Source organism: Hyperolius riggenbachi, chromosome 12 (genome assembly GCF_040937935.1).
Source record: "Hyperolius riggenbachi isolate aHypRig1 chromosome 12, aHypRig1.pri, whole genome shotgun sequence".
NCBI classification, from domain to species: domain Eukaryota; kingdom Metazoa; phylum Chordata; class Amphibia; order Anura; family Hyperoliidae; genus Hyperolius; species Hyperolius riggenbachi.
Genome location: NC_090657.1, coordinates 234,749,595 through 234,768,809, shown reverse-complemented (window position 1 = coordinate 234,768,809; position 19,215 = coordinate 234,749,595). Strand labels below are relative to the sequence as shown.

The following is a 19,215-nucleotide window of genomic DNA, read 5'->3' as shown; positions in this document are numbered from 1 at the left end:
CAGCGATTACTGGGGAATCGCCCGCTAATCGCCGCAGTGTGAATGGGCCAGACAGATGGGGGTTTGTTGCTGATCTCTGAGTACTGTCTTGTGCTGTAACGTGATAACAAACACTGGTGATAATGACATATACAGCATAACACATGTGAGATGTTCGTAACTCGGGTGTACGCAGGTCGGGGTCCGGTGTTCCGACGTGATAACCTACACGTCGAATTTGCCTACATCCACTATCAAACGTATGCCAGGAGGGTTATGGTTGGGGGAGGGATAGTAAACGTTCCGACTCTTCTACATCCTTCTAATACCAGAACCGGCTGCCAGCTCCGCCCCCTCCATCAGCAGCGCCGCGTGCATCATACACGTTAAAACAACATGCGCGCCTACAGCGCTGCGGGGAGCCACACCCACTGACACGCCCCAGGAGGCGGGGCCGCCGCTGACAGCCACAGACACCCGCGTGCCGCTATGTGGCCACACCCCCGGGGGCGGGTCCTCGCGCGCGGCTCCCGCTACACCAGCGTCCCGTTCTCTTATAGCCACACCCCCGAGGCGGAGCCTCGCTTCCGGACAAGATGGCGGCGCCCGCAGTGCTGTGGAGGAGGCTTCGGGGTCCCGGGCTTATGGCGCTGCTGGCCCGGCTGTGTGACCGACACCGAGAGCGGGGAGCCAGGTATGCGGAGCAGCGACAGCTGTGTGCCCCGCCCCTGTTTCCTCCCACCTGCCACCTTCCCTCACACTGTGCTCTGCCTGACTCCTCCTACTGCCACTGACTCCTCCCCTTACACTGTGCTCTGCCTGACACCTCCCACCTGCCACTGACACCTTCCCTTACACTGTGCTCTGCCTGACACCTCCTACTGCCACTGACTCCTCCCCTTACACTGTGCTCTGCCTGACCCCGCCCCCTGCCACTGACTCCTCCCACCTGCCACTGACACCTGCCACTGACACCTTCCCTCACACTGTGCTCTGCCTGACTCCTCCTACTGCCACTGACTCCTCCCCTTACACTGTGCTCTGCCTGACACCTCCCACCTGCCACTGACACCTTCCCTTACACTGTGCTCTGCCTGACACCTCCTACTGCCACTGACTCCTCCCCTTACACTGTGCTCTGCCTGACCCCGCCCCCTGCCACTGACTCCTCCCACCTGCCACTGACACCTGCCACTGACACCTTCCCTCACACTGTGCTCTGCCTGACTCCTCCTACTGCCACTGACTCCTCCCCTTACACTGTGCTCTGCCTGACCCCGCCCCCTGACTCCTCCCACCTGCCACTGACACCTGCCACTGACACCTTCCCTTACACTGTGCTCGGCCTGACTCCTCCTACTGTCACTGACTCCTCCCCTTACACTGTGCTCTGCCTGACTCCTCCTACTTCCACTGACTCCTCCCACCTGCCACTGACACCTTCCCTCACACTGTGCTCTGCCTGACTCCTCCTACTGCCACTGACTCCTCCCCTTACACTGTGCTCTGCCTGACCCCGCCCCCTGCCACTGACTCCTCCCACCTGCCACTTACACCTTCCCTTACACTGTGCTCGGCCTGACTCCTCCTACTGCCACTGATTCCTCCCCTTACACTGTGCTCTGCCTGACTCCTCCTGCCACTGACTCCTCCCCATGCCACTGACACCCCTCCTTACACTGTGCTCTGCCTGACACCTCCCCAATGCCACTGACTCCTCCCTTACCAATGACTCCCCTCATATACCACCGACTGCTTCCCTTACACTGTCCTCGGCCTAACTCCTCCCCATGCCACTGACACCCCCTCTCCTTACACTGTGCTCTGCCTGACTCCTCCTCCATGTCACTGACACCCCCCTCTCCCTACACTGTGCTCTGCCTGACTCCTCCCCTACCACTGACCCCCACTCCTTACACTGTGCTCTGCCTGACTCCTCCCCTATGCCACTGACTCCTCCCCTATCACTGACCCCCACTCCTTACACTGTGCTGTGCCTGACTTCTCCCCAATGCCACTGACTCCTCCCCTACCAATGACTCCTCCCCTATACCACTGACACCTTCCCTTACACTGTGCTCTGCCTGACTCCTCCCCATGCCACTGACCCCCATACCTTACACTGGGCTCTGCCTGACTCCTCCCCCCATGTCACTGACACCCCCCTCTCCTTACACTGTGCTCTGTCTGACTCCTCCCCTACCACTGACCCCCACTCCTTACACTGTGCTCTGTCTGACTCCTCCCCTATGCCACGAACTCCTCCCCTACCACTGACCCCCACGCCTTACACTGTGCTCTGCCTGACTCCTCCCCCCATGTCACTGACACCCCCCTCTCCTTACACTGTGCTCTGCCTGACTCCTCCCCTACCACTGACTCCTCCCCTATGCCACTGACCACCCCCACATCCTTCCAGTCTCCTGTGTTTGGTGCCCTTGAAATGCCCACAGTCTGGCACCCTGGTGTGTCTTGTACAAGCACATTGAGGAACAAGGGGGGTGCAGATTGTGGCCTTGTGCCACCCCCTGTGCTGTGAGCATGTGGTAAAGCCCTTGCTCTGTCCCCTTTTATCAGTAACTGCCTGCAGGCATTGCTGTGGGCACAGCTGGTAGTGTGCTGTGCCACTCGTGATGTACAGTATCGCTGCAGATATCTTCCACGTGGTGCGCCTGCAGGAACTGGCAGGTCACATGACTGCTGTACAAACCACTCTTTGTAGGGCCATGTGACTGTCATGGGGTGCAGAAGTGACACTAGATTGTGTCTTGTGATGGTGGTTATGTATTGATAGGAAGCGTTGCCAGGCTAAATGATGGTAGGGGGGGGGGGGCTTTGTGTGCCTTGTAACTGTACTTATTGTTAAATTAAGCCGAACTGTTCCTGATCGATAATTAAGTTATAATACATAACTCATTTTATTTCCCTTCCAAGATCATCCTGCTGGCTGCAGATTTATTTTTTACTATGTTAAAGTGAACTTAAAGGACACGTGAAGTGTGGGACGTATGGAGATCGCCATATTTATTTCCTGTTAAACAATACCAGTTGCCTGGCAGTCCTGCTGGTCTCTTTGGCTGCAGTAATGTCTGAATCTCACAGCTGAAACAAGCATGCAGCTAATCCAGTTACTCTTCAGTCAGAAACATTTGATCTGCTGCATGCTTGTTCAGGGGCTATGGCTAAAATCATTAGAGGCAGAGGATCAGCAGGACAGCCAGGCAACTGATATTGTTTAAAAGGAAATAAATATGGCAGCCACCATACACCTCTCACTTCAGTAGTCCTTTAAAGCAGTAGGATCAGCCATACTATGCCAGGGAAAAAAACACATATACAGGATCTTCTCAAAAAATTAGCATATTGTGATAAAGTTCATTATTTTCTGTAATGTACTGATAAACATTAGACTTTCATATATTTTAGATTCAAATACACACACCTGAAGTAGTTCAAGCCTTTTATTGTTTTAATATTGATGATTTTGGCATACAGCTCATGAAAACCCAAAATTCCTATCTCCAAAAATTAGCATATTTCATCCGACCAATAAAAGAAAAGTGTTTTTGAAACAAAAAAAGTCAACCTTCAAATAATTATGTTCAGTTATGCACTCAATACTTGGTCGGGAATCCTTTTGCAGAAATGACTGCTTCAATGCGGCGTGGCATGGAGGCAATCAGCCTGTGGCACTGCTCAGGTGTTATGGAGGCCCAGGATGCTTCGATAGCGGCCTTAACCTCATCCAGAGTATTGGGTCTTGCGTCTCTCAACTTTCTCTTCACAATATCCCACAGATTCTCTATGGGGTTCAGGTCAGGAGAGTTGGCAGGCCAATTGAGCACAGTAATACCATGGTCAGTAAACCATTTACCAGTGGTTTTGGCACTGTGAGCAGGTGCCAGGTCGTGCTGAAAAATGAAATCTTCATCTCCATAAAACTTTTCAGCAGATATTGTGAAGAGAAAGTTGAGAGACACAAGACCCAACACTCTGGATGAGCTTAAGGCCGCTATTGAAGCATCCTGGGCCTCCATAACACCTGAGCAGTGCCACAGGCTGATTGCCTCCATGCCACGCCGCATTGAAGCAGTCATTTCTGCAAAAGGATTCCCGACCAAGTATTGAGTGCATAACTGAACATAATTATTTGAAGGTTGACTTTTTGTTGTTTTAAAAACACTTTTCTTTTATTGGTCGGATGAAATATGCTAATTTTTTGAGATAGGAAATTTGGGTTTTCATGAGCTGTATGCCAAAATCATCAATATTAAAACAATAAAAGGCTTAAACTACTTCAGTGGTGTGTATTTGAATCTAAAATATATGAAAGTCTAATGTATAACAGTGCATTACAGAAAATAATGAACTTTATCACAATATGCTAATTTTTTGAGAAGATCCTGTATATAAGTAGATAAATACTTGATCTACTTACATAACACATGTATTGTACTGTCCATGTTTTGATTTCAGTGAATATTATATAGCAAATGAAGAGAATTCTGTCCCTGGTGGGAACCATGTCTTTTGCCCACAGTTTAGGCTAAATCCTGATGTCATTTCTGCCCTTTACGTTTTTTTTTTTTTTCCTTTTCTCCTCCAATCGCTGAGTCACCTCAGCCTTGCTTGTAAAAACAAGTGAGCAGAGGATCATGTTTCAGCTTGGGAGCTAGGCAGGGAAATAAAGGGAAGAGGAGGAATATATTATAGATAAAAAGAACCCCCAGCATGCAACTGTTTGGCACTGACTATTAAAGGAGTTCTGTTAGGGGTTTCTGAGGAAAAAAAACAGACACTTACCTTGGGCGTCTATCAGCCCCCTGCAGCGGTAATGTCCCACGGCGGCGTCCTCCCATCTGCCGTTCTCCGCCGCTGGCCCCAGTCTAGCGCGGCATGGGATCCAACTGCGGCTGCGCTACAGTGGCCGCGCACCCGCTCGCTTCCGCCTACGTCATCGGAAGCTTACTGCGCAAGCGCAGTACAAGGCTCCGTTGTACTGCGCCTGCGCAGTAAGCCTCAGATGACGCGAGCGGAGGCGCGGCAACGCGCATTATTCGTCTGTGTGACAGGCGAATAATAGCCCGGTGCCGGCTGCGGGCGACGGCGTGGGACATTACCGCTGCAGGGGGCTGATAGAAGCCCCAGGTAAGTGGCAGTTTTTCTCCTGAGAAACCCCCACAGAACCCCTTTAAGGTGCCTATCAACGGTGAAATACTTTCCTCGGATGCAACCATTCAGATAATTACGATTGAATTGTACAGAAAACCACACAGTATGCTGAGGAAATGGACGTGAAATGATTCTGTGGTGGATTGGAATACAGGATTTTGGCGACCGGAATGTTGAATTTTACAAACATATCTTAAGGAAGGAAGTTCCCTAATCAACCTGTTTATGGGGACAATAGATAATTATCTTTTGATGACTTATGATCCCACAAATCTGATCAAACGATTGCATCTGAGGAAAGTATTGTACTGTTAATGGGCACCTTTACATATGCTAGATTTTTCTACATTTTTGCACCTCTCTGCCAAGAATCTAGTATGGGAACACTGGACCTGAAATCTGCTCACCCTTCAATGTGTCCATGACCAATCCGGACTGCCAGATCTCGTCTGGTCGTGAGCCGAGTGCTTTACCTCTCTTTACCCCTCCCGCTCCGTCAGACGCCATGTATTGTACCCCCCCCCCCCCGTGTCCATAGCAACATGTCGCTAGCCTGGAGGCTGACGATACATCTGCTCAGCCCTGAGCTTCAAACTGTCATCCGAGGAATTGTCTCATGAGCCCTGCAGCCGACAGCACTTGTACGTGTGTGCATGTGCGTCTTACGACTGAGTGTTACTGAAGTGGCGGTGTGATTAATATCGGACAAACAGCAGGTACTTCAAAGGCTGTGGAGTCGAAGAGTTGGAGCAATTTTGGGTACCTGGAGTCAGTGGTTTCATAAACTGATTCAGATGATTTTTGTTCTGACGCCATAGCCCTAGGTCCTTGAGTAGCACCTTGAGGTGAAGGAGGTCCTTCCGACATGATGCACCCATACAGGGAGGTGGTGGGGGGGGAGGGTGCTGGTAGGCTAGCTCCTGGCTTTGCCCAGAAAGAAGAGAACCAGGGTTGTGAAATAACACATTTATTTATCACATTTCCCCCCCTGAGACTGATGAACTTGACCAGAGTAGTTGCAGCTTTCATAGACCATTCAAATTAAAGTTCTTTGATTGGGCCTCAAACCAGCTCTCAGCAGCATGTTGGACATCACAAATGTCCTTAAAATGTTGGCCCTTCAGGTGTTTCTTCAAGTTCTGGAACAGATCATAGTCTGAAGGAGCCGGGTCAGGTTAGTAGGGGGGGTGGTGGACCAATTGGAAAACCAGGGTGTTCAGTTTGGCAGCCACAACGTTGGCTGTTTGCACAGGTGTATTGTCCTACAAAAGAAGGATCCCTTTGGTCAACTTTCCACATTGTTTCATCTCAATTGCCTCCTTCATCTGGTCCAGGAGGTTAGCATACTATAATACTGTCCGGTGATAGTTCACCAACAGAATACCGTCTTTGTCCCAGAGAACGGACGCCATGACTTTATGGGCTGTGTGGAAATTCTTTGGCTGTGTGGACCCACTGTGGTACCATTCCTGTGACTGTTCCTTGGTTTTAGGATCGTAAACGTGGATCCAGGTTTAATCCTCAGACACTAACCGAGCCAAACCCTCCTGTGCAGCTTCACAATGGGCCAAAATGGCTTTGGCTGCTCCAACTCGGTCCTTCTTCTGATCACTGTTCAAACATTTCGGCACCCATTTCGGTGTAAGCTTTGCGCATGTCTAGGATAGGGGTGATAACTAATCCAACATGCTCCCGTGAGATATCCCTTTTATATTTTTTGCAGATATTCACCGCTCCTCAATTACTTATGGGGACAGCATCGATTGCCGGGCCAGTTGAGGTTGGGCAGTGCGATCACATTTGCCACGATTGTGCCGCGTAGCCGTTGGGAACAAAACGCGATTGTGTCGAGAATCGTGCAGGCCGGCGATTGCGTTTGGGTAAAACCAAAGCACGCTAGTGGAAAATAAGCACAGAGATTTACATGTACATTACGGTGCTGTTGCAATCGGTAAAGCGATCCGCTTTTTGAAGTGATTCGCAGCTAGTGGAAAGGGGCCCTCAGTGGGAATGTTCCCTAGAGAAGTAAAACCTTCATTAGGGCCCATAACTCCAACAACATGACGCTTGCTTGTGCCTCTGCTGTGATGGCTTCTCACTAAAAGAAAACAATAGTTCTTAAGGTGCCCAGGAGACAGATCTCTCTCTGATCGAATCTGTTGCCTGCCCATACACTGCAGACCGATTCCCGATAAATTTCAGCAAGAAAAGTATCAGGAATCAGCCTAGTGATGCCACCTCCTGCCGGGCAGCCCCCCAAATGTAAAATATCCCCTTCACGATGCCCATGCTGGCTCAGCTCCCGGTCGCCTTCTCTGTTGTTTAAGCCGTTACCATGAGTGTCGGCACTAGGGCTGCTCAAATCCGGATCCGGGAGACACCCGGATAGTTGCTATCCGGAAAACTTCCAGTAAACCTGTGCGGGGCGGGCGTAGGGGTCAAGCTTGCCTGTCTGACGTCTTCTTCAGTCCGTCCCTGGCGCCACCCACAATGCGGTCCAAGCAGCGGTCATGTTATTATAAACACTTCCTCCTTCCGGGTTGAAGGAGGAAGTGTGTGTAATCATGTGACGCGCATCGTGGGAGGCGCTGAGGGACGGACGAAGAAGACGTCAGACAGGCAAGCTTGACCCCCCCGCCCCGCACAGGTTTACTGGGAAATATCCAGATAGCAACTATCCGGATGTCTCCCGGATCCGGATTTGAGCAGCCCTAGCCGGCACCAGGTGGTACCTCGGTCATCGTGATATTGAACGCTGTCAGTGGCGCGCACCTGATTGAGCGATTTCAACCGAGATTTTTCCAGAACGCTTGATCAATGCATTTGACTGATTTCAACCCAAAATCATTGATCGGGTGGACATCTTACACATCGATTTTTATCTGATACAGTAAAATTATTGCATCAGATGGTCAATAGGGCCACAACATCACTAGCTGTACGGCCACCTGTAGGGCTCAGAAACACATTTGACTTACAGTAAAATCGTGATTTTAATGTCAATGGGAGCGTTTTTTTTAAAAAGCTCTCAAAAAGCTCTGATGGCCAAAAAGCACTCAGAAAAGCGCTTATTCTGTGCCTGAGCCCTTAGAGATGCAAACGCCTGCCATTTGCTCAGTTACATAGAGTCACACAGATTGCCCAGCAAGTTCATTTTTTTTATTTTATTATTTTTTTAGCTTTCTTGGCTCCTGTTGCATGCAACAGGAGTCCCGGGTAAGCAAGGCTATTAGCCCCATACACGGAAAAAGCGTGAGTGTCCTAAAGCACCCCCATAAACTGTGCATGAGTAGCCCCAGGCCCCACAAAAAAGCAGGGCCCTTTCCGAAGGGAACTTATCCCCCTTTGCCATTGGCGCAGGGGGTACTTGGCATCCTCCAACACCCGAGGGGTTGGAGGACCCTGGTGGAGTCCTCCGACACCCGAAGGATTGGAGGATTCCGACGTGCCCTGTGGTTACCCACAGGGCCTGGGACACGTGGCCATCCACATGGTCCGTGGCCGCCCCGAGAGGGAGCCGGGCGGGAACCGAAGTCCCCAGGGGACAAGTCCCCGGTGCCAGCAAGCTGGCCCCAACCTTGCGGCCGGAGTTATAAAAATTCCGCACTCTCCCTAGCCAAAAGGCCGGGGAGCTGCGTTAGTCGGCTATGCATATGGGCAGTACAGACCAGAGCACCTTACTTCCGCCCAGGATCTGCCACATCCCAGGTTTTTCAGGTGCACCTGGAGCGCCACTTCCAGGGGCAGTACGCCTAAGCAAAGCCCTCAGCTATTCAGCCTCGACCATGGTATAGATCCATTCCATCAGCCTCTGGGGAGTTACGACAAGAAGGGACACCCTGCCACAGTGCCATCCCTCCAGGTCCCCCCAAAAACCTCAAGAACAGATACTACACTTGATCTTAGCCAAAAGGCCGAGAAGCAAGCTCATGGTGAACCAGAACGCCCAGGAGTGTGTAAGAAGCTACAAAGGACCAAAAAGCCTCCTTACTAAACGGCTATGGAAAACAAAAGTTTGCCTTCTTGGAGTGAGCTCTGAGATGTCACCCACAATGCATCACTACTGAATATGCAAATCGTCCCTTTGTTGTCCCTGCATGGTAACCACACCTCCAGAATCACTGGAATGCAATGATGTGTCAGCTTGTAAATAATACAGAGCCGCAATAATCCAACATACATACAGACTGTTTCGGACTGGCTGGTCCTCATCAGTGCATGGCATGGATTAATATGGTCCTACATAGTAAGATATCAGGCTGTCATCTGCCCCCACACTTGTCTTTCTATGTTATCTGGGAGGGGGCAGAGCCAGGCACTCCCTGGTATAATGTGTAGAGCGGCCTGCGGCAGCCCAGGTGATGTCACTCTTTCTGAGGTTTTTAGCCTTGGTGATTTAGTAATGTTTCCCAGCAGTGAAACATGTGTTGATTCAGCTCAGTGGTCTGCCCTCACATCCTGCTGGGTGAGCAGTCAGCAGACGCTCATCCTTAAGACACCCCCCCCCCCCTTCCTCCTCCCTGTGACTCTGCCTGAGCTGGACTACTTCTGGGAAGCTGGCAAGGACTGGAAATGTACCTTGTAGCTTGTCCCGTGCCCGCAGCCTATAGCCTGGCACCTGATGTGCCACCCGCAGGAAACGCTCGTGACTTACATTCTGCGTGTGCGAACAAGTCTGCTCCCAGCTCACGTAACGCTCATCCTCCGTCATATCTACGCACGCGGTACACTCATAGCAATATAGAGATTTACAGGTGATATCATCACTTCTGTATCGACTGCACCCTGCAGAAACTGGCCTCCTCAGAGGGGCCAATACTCCTGGCTGAGTCAGGGGCGCTGCGTCAGTAAGGGTCAACTGGGCGATCACCCAGGTCCCTGCGCCCCTAAGGGGCCCCCACTGTAGAGACGTTTGTGGTAAACACAGTGGTAAAATGTAAGGAGCTTAAATGCTATCGGTCTGTGGACTGCAACGGCATAATCGCTGCCACCATGATCTCACCAAGACGGCATGGATCGCTATAGTGTGAACCCGGCATGTAGAAATGCAGAATAGCTCATATTGGAACATTTAGCGATATTTATTTTCACTAATACTAAACCTAACCCTATTCACAAATCCCCCCCCCCCTCCCCCCATGATACCTAACCTTAGCCACCCCCACTTGCCAATGCCTATCCCGACCTATGCCTAACCCTAACTGACCCCCGTACAAATACCTAAAACTCACCCACCCCCACACCGACGCCTAACTAACTCCCTCACTGATGCCTCACCCTAACCAATCCCCCCACTGATGCTTAAATCTAGCCAATCCCCACACTGGTGCGTAATGCGTACATGGCGGGATTTTTTGGTGCAGGGTGAGCGGAAGCCATGGAAGTTTGGCATCCCCATAGGCACCCATGTTAGATGTTAGTTGCGACTGTAAAAGGGAGTTTGTAGCCGCAGTTTTTCCTGGCACCGGTTTCTTTTCCAGGCGCACATTTTCTGCTTCATGGAGCGACATGTAAAATCCGTGGAACTGAGCTGCTGTTCTCTTCACAGCGGGTTGATGGGGGGAAGTGTATGTCACTTACACCTGGGCAGTTTACTTCCTGTCGAGTTTGATTGGGCCGATCCGAATCAGCCGGCAAGCTGCAATAGACATGCAATGCTGTCATGGTTGGTGTCTCATGATGGCTGTCATCGGCTTGTCCCTCTGTCGGGTGACACTGGAAGGAGCAGAATTGCAGGATGTCACTCCTGGTGTCACTCCAGCGCTGGGAGTACCGCCATTCTCATTTTATTTAGCATCTTCTGCAGCACATGAGAGATGAGCAAAGCTACAACAAAGCTGAATCTGGGCAGAGTTTGTGCGTTCGTCGCAAGGGAAATGGCAGCACAGAGCCGTATGCAAATCACAGTAACGCGTCCGATGCAAATGATTGCTTTTTCTAGCGTATTGGATAACGTGACGCTCCGTGACCCGAATGTGCCAATGTATGCTACTGGCAAATTCGATAAACAGATCGAGTCCTGTCTGCACGTGACATCTGGCACAGCCACTGTCTACGGCAGAGGTGTCCAACTCAAATACAAAGGGGGCTGACCTCAATGTCTACTGCCCACCTTCCTACCTTATACATTTCTCTAGTGGCTCTACTTCCTCCCCTGTTCAGTTCCCTGGTGTCTAGTGGACCCCATCCTCCTCTATACAGTTCCTTGGTGACCTAATGACCCTCCTCCCTCCCCTGTTCAGTTCCCTGGTGTCTAGTGGACCCCACCCTCCTCAATACAGTTTCCTGGTGTCTAGTGGCCCCCACCCTCCTCTATACAGTTCCCTGGTGTCTAGTGGACCCCCACGCTCCTCTTTACAGTTCCTTGGGGGCCTAGTGGCCCTCCTCCCTCCCCTGTTCAGTTCCCTGGTGTCTAGTGGCCCCCCACCCTCCTCCTTACAGTTCCTTGGGGGCCTAGTGGCCCTCCTCCCTCCCCTGTTCAGTTCCCTGGTGTCTAGTGGCCCCCCCCCTCCTCTATACAGTTCCTTGGTGGCCTATTGGCCCTCCTCCCTCCCCTGTTCAGTTCCCTGGTGTCTAGTGGCCCCCCACCCTCCTCTATACAGTTCCTTGGTGGCCTAGTGGCCCTCCTCCCTCCCCTGTTCAGTTCCCTGGTGTCTAGTGGACCCCCCTCCTCTATACAGTTCCTTGGTGGCCTAGTGGCCCTCCTCCCTCCCCTGTTCAGTTCCCTGGTTTCTAGTGGCCCCCACCCTCCTCCAATACAGTTCCTTGGTGGCCTATTGGCCCTCCTCCCTCCCCTGTTCAGTTCCCTGGTGTCTAGTGGCCCCCACCCTCCTCTAATACAGTTCCTTGGTGGCCTAGTGGCCCTTCTCCCTCCCCTGTTCAGTTCCCTGGTGTCTAGTGGCCCCCCACCCTCCTCTATACAGTTCCTTGGTGGCCTAGTGGCCCTCCTCCCTCCCCTGTTCAGTTCCCTGGTGTCTAGTGGCCCCCCCACCCTCCTCTATACAGTTCATTGGTGGCCTAGTGGCCCTTCTCCCTCCCCTGTTCAGTTCCCTGTCTTCTAGTGCCCCCCCCCTCCTCTATACAGTTCCCTGGTGTCTAGTGGCCCCCCACCCTCCTCTATACAGTTCCTTGGTGGCCTAGTGGCCCTCCTCCCTCCCCTGTTCAGTTCCCTGGTGTCTAGTGGCCCCCACTCTCCTCTATACAGTTCCCTCGTGTTTAGTGCTTTTCCCCTACCTCCCCATATGGCTTCCCTGGTAATCTAGGACTTCACCTCCAATATAGCTTCCCTGGTGGTCTAGAGTGGGCCAAACATAATGCAAAGGGGTGAATCCACTTGGGGGCCAAATTTAATGGCTCTGAGGGCCAGATTTGGCCCGCGGGCCATACTTTGACGTGTATGGTTTACGGTTTCCACTGATATTTCTTACCCATAGCTAATTTCTGCTGCAAACTTTTTTTTTGGGCCTACATGGGGGTGCAATTTTGCTGGTGACGTCAGCACAATCTACAGAACAGGGAGAATTCGCCTCATTGTTTGTAGTTACTTCAGCCTGGCATCTGAAACCATTAACACCCACACAAAAGCCATTTCTTAGCATTCCTTCCTGATTGCACAAGGGAGACATCAGTCGTTCCTGGACAGACTTCGGACATGGGACTAGAGTCTATTTAGCTGTTCGCTTCTGCATAGGACCCTGACTAATGTTCATCCGGATTTCTGTGAATGTAGTCTGCTGCGTTCTTTGGGAACTGGGACGAGTTGTGCTCTTATACTGTGAAAGCAGCAGTGATGTGTGTGTACGAGTTTATGTGTCATCCTTTTTTATTTGTCAGTTGTTTTCCTTTCCTCAGCAGAGTTCTCAGAAGCAGTGAGGCAGATCTGTTGTGTCTGCACTTCAGTTATGATGTCGTGTGAATGAGATCAGCAGTTTATTTGGCCGAACGCTGGAAAGATGAAGAAAGAGTTGGTGGATTTGGGGGAGGTGGGGAAATGGTGACTAAGCAAGAATCTCACTCATTCTGGATGCTGAGTGGTGACCGGCCGCAAACTCCCTCGCCGCTGCTGCTGCTGCATGTCCCTGGCGGAGGGGACAGAACTTACACCCATCCCAAACATTCTATAACCCCAGTAAAGCCACTTTTCAACTTACAGTTCATGTTACAGGGCAACTGAAGTGAGAAGAATATGCAGGCTGCCATATTTATTTCCTGTTGAAGGGCATCCATAAACTGATGAGAAAAACAATTGTATCTATCCTCCTTCTCCTAAAAATGGCCTTTTTTTTTATTTTTTTTTATTTATTTATTTTTAGATATCCCACAGTTTTATTTTAAATTAAGTTTTTAAGTTTTTTTTACTGTTTCATTGTCTCTGCTCAATGACACCATCATTGAAGTATGCCAGAGCTCAAATCTATGAATTATTGTCCCTTTTTATCTCTTTCCTACTCCAGGAAGATATTAACTGACAGGAAAGTGTTTTATGGCTGTAATTACTTATCAGTGGAGGTTATGATGTAGTCTGACCCAGTCCTGACCCGTTTCCTGCCCGAGCTGGATAGTGTAATGGTTAAGGGCTCTGCCTCTGACACAGGAGACGGGTTCGAATCTTGGCTCTGCCTGTTCAGTAAGCCAGCACCTATTCAGCAGGAGACCTTAGGCAAGTCTCCCTAACACTGCTACTGCCTATAGAGCACGTCCTAGTGGCTGCAGCTCTGGTGCTTTGAGTCCGCCAGGAGAAAAGCGCTATATAAGTGTTTGTCTTTTAGCAGAAACTGCCACTTACATACCTGATGTTTAACTTTTTCAGGCAGAGAAAGAAAAAAAGGAACACAGCCTAGTTATTTGTGTGCTAGGCACTGTACATACCCATGGCTATCTCATCATGTCACATGCCACCTCAGGAAGCCTTTAAACCATACCAGTTGCCTGGCAGTCCTGCTGATCTCTTTTGGCTGCAGTAGTGTCTGAATCACACCAGAAACAAGCTTGCAGCTAATTCAGTCACACTTCAGTCAGAGCACCTGATCTGCTGCATGCTTGTTCGGGGTCTGCGGCTAAAAGTATTAGAGGCAGAGGAGCAGGAGGATAGCTAGGTAACCGGTATTGCTTAAAAGGAAATAAATATGGCAGCCTCCATATACCTCTCACTTCAGTTTCCCTATGAACACTTTATCTCCCCTGCTGCTGCTTCTCTGCTTGTTGGGTGAACTCTCGTTCACTCCCAGAAGCAGCAGAATCACTCTAACAAAAGATGAGCAAGTTATTCTGACCAGAGTCTGTCTGTTCTGTTGTGCTACAGTGGACCTGAACTCTTGCACCGGACAGAAGGAAAACAGAGAAATGCACCTTGTATGTATTTAGAGAGTTTAGCCTGTCTATTTCCCTCTCATCTGTGACTAATCACAACTGTGATTTGATCTCTCAGCTGTGTCAGCTCAGGAATCTCATCTTCCACGGCAGAGCAGCTAATTTGTAAACACAGGATGTCTGCTATTAATAACCCTATGTCTCCTTTCATGAAAGCAGGAAGTAGACGCACTGCAGATTTATTGTACAATTTTGTATCAGCTGTAACATAGAAATTTTTCTTTAAAGGTATTATGCTGTTACTTATCTTTTACAGCAGAGAGGAAGTTCTGAGTTCAGGTCCGCTCTAAAGGACAAATGTAATGAGTTTTATGGAGGCTGCCATATTTATTTCCTTTTAAGCAATGCCAGTTGCCTGGCCGTCCTGCTGATCCTCGGCCTCTGATATGTTTATCCATAGCCCCTGAACAAGCATGCAGAACATGGGTTCACACTTATCATTACAAAAAAAGCATGGGATTTTTTTCATATGCACAATTCTGCATTTGCAATTTTTCCATTTTTACGTTTTGTATGAACTTTCACGTGCGGATTTTAAATGCATTTGTGTGAAAAATCACGGTGCGGATTCTGCATGGATACCAATGAAGCTAATTAACATGATAAATGCATCTTTTTTGTTGGTTTTAGCGTTCCCATTGACTTGCTTTTGAAACAGGAATTGCACATTGCCCACAAAATAAACACCTCCCGTCCAAATTGTAAGTGCAGAAAATAAGCACACCCTCGGAAGTACGATGCAACGCATCTGCCGCAAACACGTTTTTGCAAATCCACACACAAGTTGTAATAGGTGTGAACTCGGCCAGGAACTCACTAGAGCGTTTTTTTGAGTGTTTAGGGAGCACTTTCAATCGCTAGCGATTTCCTTAAACGCTCTGCCAATGTAAACGGATGGGACTGATTCCACTGGAGCGATTGCGTTTAAAGAAATCGCAATCCCAGGACATGCAGCATTTTTGGAGCGTTACAAATCCATTAAATTGTATAGGAGCAAGGAAATCGCTCCCAAAATTACTGTGCGGTTCTGCGTCGACGTGCGGCGGACCGGAAGTCATGTAAGGCTATGGCGTTGCAGCGTATTTTTTGCAATGCACTTCCGCACATGTGATCGCATCGGCCACAGGAAGTGAGTGTCACTTCCTGCTTGGTCGGCTGCCAGACGGCCTGCTTATGGCGGTTGTTGGCAGCCCCCGGGCCGCACCACACCGCTGCCGCCAATCTGCAGTGTGAAGCCGGCCTAAAACTGCCCATAGATTATTTGATTTTTCCATCGAGCAATTGACACGATTTGGTGATGGGGAACAGTGTAGTCAATCGATAGTAAATCGACTAGTGTCCACACACTGCAAGCGAGATCCTGGCGATTCTCCTTCACTAGTCGATCGAACATGTCGGTGTTTATGCATGCGCACGCTGGAACCAAAAAAAAATCGATTCTGTGTCGAACAAAATCATGTAAACAGTCGATTTTTTGGGGGGAAGGGGGGCCCGTTGTATGCGAATTTTCATGCGAATTCGCATACGATTTCGCATGGATGACTATGTATGGGAATTTAACCATGTCAGTGCCTATGTGCTTTTCCATTGTTTCTATGCGAAATCGTATGTGAATTCGCATGAAAAGTCACATACGAAAACCGCATGCAAATTTCCTATTAAATACATTGTATGCGAATCGCATAGCGGTATGCAAATTTTGATGGCTCAGTCCCATCCACTTGTATTATCTATGTGAATCTGCATGCAGGAAACACATGCAGATTCGCTCTAGTGGAAACGGGCCATGGGACAGAGTGTACCTTTTCCTGGCTGGTTTGGTGACGTCATCACGCTCTGTTAAGCGCCACCTACAAGGGGAGGTCTCAGACTTGACATGAGACACAGAACAGCAAGCACAAGCAGTCCCAGTTTGTTTACTCTTTGTTTCAAAGCCAGTAGAAATAATACCAGATCTCCCAGAATGCTCTGGGAAGGAGGATTCCGCATATGTAAACAGCCTAGGCTGTGACATCACTGGGAGGGCGGAGCTACATACCACTATACAGCAATATATAGATACAGGAAGGGATTCTGATGTGGAAACCAGGGTGTATCTGGAATAATCTACTGCGTTCTGCTATATATCACTACAGTGCCTCTATTGCTATCAGTGCCTATTTTTGCCTGGAGGCCCTCCTTAAAGTGGAACAAGGAGTATCACTTACCTGGGGCTTCCCCCAAGCTCCCTGCCGCCGTCCTGCCCCGGTCCTCGACTATCCTCCGTTCTCCCGCCGCGGTGCAGTTTCGTTACCACCGACTTGTAAGTGTACGTCAACTGCGCCTGCGCAGCCCTGGCCACGCGTATCCTTCACGTTACTGTGCGCTGTAGGACCTGAGCTCAGAACTTCCTCTCTACTCTAAAAGATAAGCAACAGTACAATAAACTTTAAAGAAAAACAGCTGATGCAAATCCTGTAATAAATATGCAGTGTGTCTAATTCCTGCTTTCATGGAGGCAGACCTGTGTTTACAAGTTAGCTGTTCAGCCATGACAGAGGAAATTCCTGAGCTGACACAGCTGAGAGATGAAATTGCAGTGATGGTTAGTCACAGAGGAGGGCGAATTAGACAGTATAGACCAGGCATGGGCAAACTTGGCCCTCCAGCTGTCTGGAACTACAAGTCCCACAATGCATTTGCCTTTATGAGTCATGACTGTGGCTGTCAGACTCCAGCAATGCATTGTGGGACTTGTAGTTCCAGAACAGCTGGAGGGCCAAGTTTGCCCATGCCTCGGATAGACCCTCTAAATACATACAGGGTACATTTTTCTATGCTGCCCTGTGCAAGAGTTCAGGTCCCTCTGTCAGGTGGCATAGCTCCCGGCCTGGTAGGTCTGCGCAGCCTCCGTCACGGGCGGTCGCCACTTCTTTGGATTGTTTACATTGGAAAGTTGAGCGGGAATAGTTGTGTAAACTTATTTGGGAATTCCTATGGGCTGGAATACTTGAGCACTGTGCTGTCCCCGGTGCACAGGACAATGGTGGGCTGATGTCATCCCCTGCTCTAGGCCTTGTGAAATGTGGGGAGTGAGGAGGAGATGACGTCAGGCTGGTAAGGAGTAGATGATGCGCCCTCCATTCCCAGCTCTGTATATCTTGTCCTGTGCGGCCCCCTCCTCCGACGTGCGTGCGCTGTTTATCTGCAGCCCACCCAGCGCTTGTCGGAACCTGGGAACTGATTACCAGCAAAATCAGCATTGCCTCATTCAGGGGAGATGAGTAAATTCTGACCGCCGACTCCTACAGAGTTCATACATTTTTATTATCATTATTATGTATTTATACAGCAGTGACGTCTTCTGCAGCACTTTACAGAGTACATAGTCATGTCACTGACTGTCCTCAGAGGAGCTCACACTCTAATCCTACCATAGTCATAGTCTAATGTCCTACCATATTATTATTATTATGTATTTATATAGCACTGACATCTTCTGCAGCACTTTACAGAGTACATAGCCATGTCACTGACTGTCCTCAGAGGAACTCACACTCTAATCCTACCATAGTCATAGTCTAATGTCCTACCATATTATTATTATTATGTATTTATATAGCACTGACATCTTCTGCCGCACTTTACAGAGTACACAGTCATGCCACTGACTGTCCTCAGAGGAGCTCACAATCTAATCCTACCATAATCATAGTCTAATGTCCTACCATATTATTATTATGTATTTATACAGCTCTGTCATCTTCTGCAGCACGTTACAGAGTACATAGTCATGTCACTGACTGTCCTCAGAGGAGCTCACAATCTAATCCTACCATAGTCCTAGTCTAATGTCCTACCATATTATTATTCTGTATTTATATAGCAGTGCCATCTTCTGCAGCACTTTACAGAGCACATAGTCATGTCACTGACTGTCCTCAGAGGAGCTCACACTCTAATCCTACCATAGTCATAGTGTAATGTCCTACCATATTATTATTATTATGTATTTATATTGCACTGACATCCCCTGCAGCACTTTACAGAGTATATAGTCATGTCCCTGACTGTCCTCTGAGGAGCTCACAATCTAATCCTGTCATAGTGTAATGTCCTACCATATTATTATTATGTATTTATATTGCACTGACATCTTCTGCAGCACTTTACAGAGTATATAGTCATGTCCCTGACTGTCCTCAGAGGAGCTCACAATCTAATCCTATCATAGTCATAGTCTAATGTCCTACCATATTATTATTATGTATTTATATAGCACTGACATCTCCTGCAGCACATTACAGAGTACATAGTCATGTCACTGACTGTCCTCAGAGGAGCTCACACTCTAATCCTGCCATAGTCATAGTGTAATGTCCTACCATAATATTATTATGTATTTATATAGCACTGACATCTTCTGCAGCACATTACAGAGTACATAGTCATGTCACTGACTGTCCTCAGAGGAACTCACACTCTAATCCCACCATAGTCATAGTCTAATGTCCTACCATATTATTATTATGTATGTATACAGCACTGACATCTTCTGCAGCACATTACAGAGTACATAGTCATGTCACTGACTGTCCTCAGAGGAGCTCACAATCTAATCCTACCATAGTCATAGTCTAATGTCCTACCATATTATTATTATTATGTATTTATATAGCACTGACATCTTCTGCAGCACATTACAGAGTACATAGT

General features: G+C 49.0%; 1 protein-coding gene and 1 pseudogene across 3 annotated transcripts in view; one reads left to right on the top strand and one right to left on the bottom strand.

Moving 5' to 3' along the window:
- Window positions 1–537: 537 nt before the first annotated feature.
- The window catches only part of PGS1 (phosphatidylglycerophosphate synthase 1), a 213,337-nt gene continuing 194,659 nt past the window's right edge, over window positions 538–19,215 (top strand). For all 3 annotated transcript variants that reach the window (XR_011025276.1, XM_068263319.1, XM_068263318.1), the window contains exon 1: window positions 538–673. Coding sequence is in view for 2 of the 3 variants with exons in the window: in XM_068263319.1 (XP_068119420.1) it covers window positions 576–673 (98 nt within the window). In the remaining variant the exon portion in view is untranslated. The remainder of the gene's footprint in view (window positions 674–19,215) is intronic.
- LOC137542633 (U2 spliceosomal RNA) lies at window positions 8,965–9,077 on the bottom strand (annotated as a pseudogene).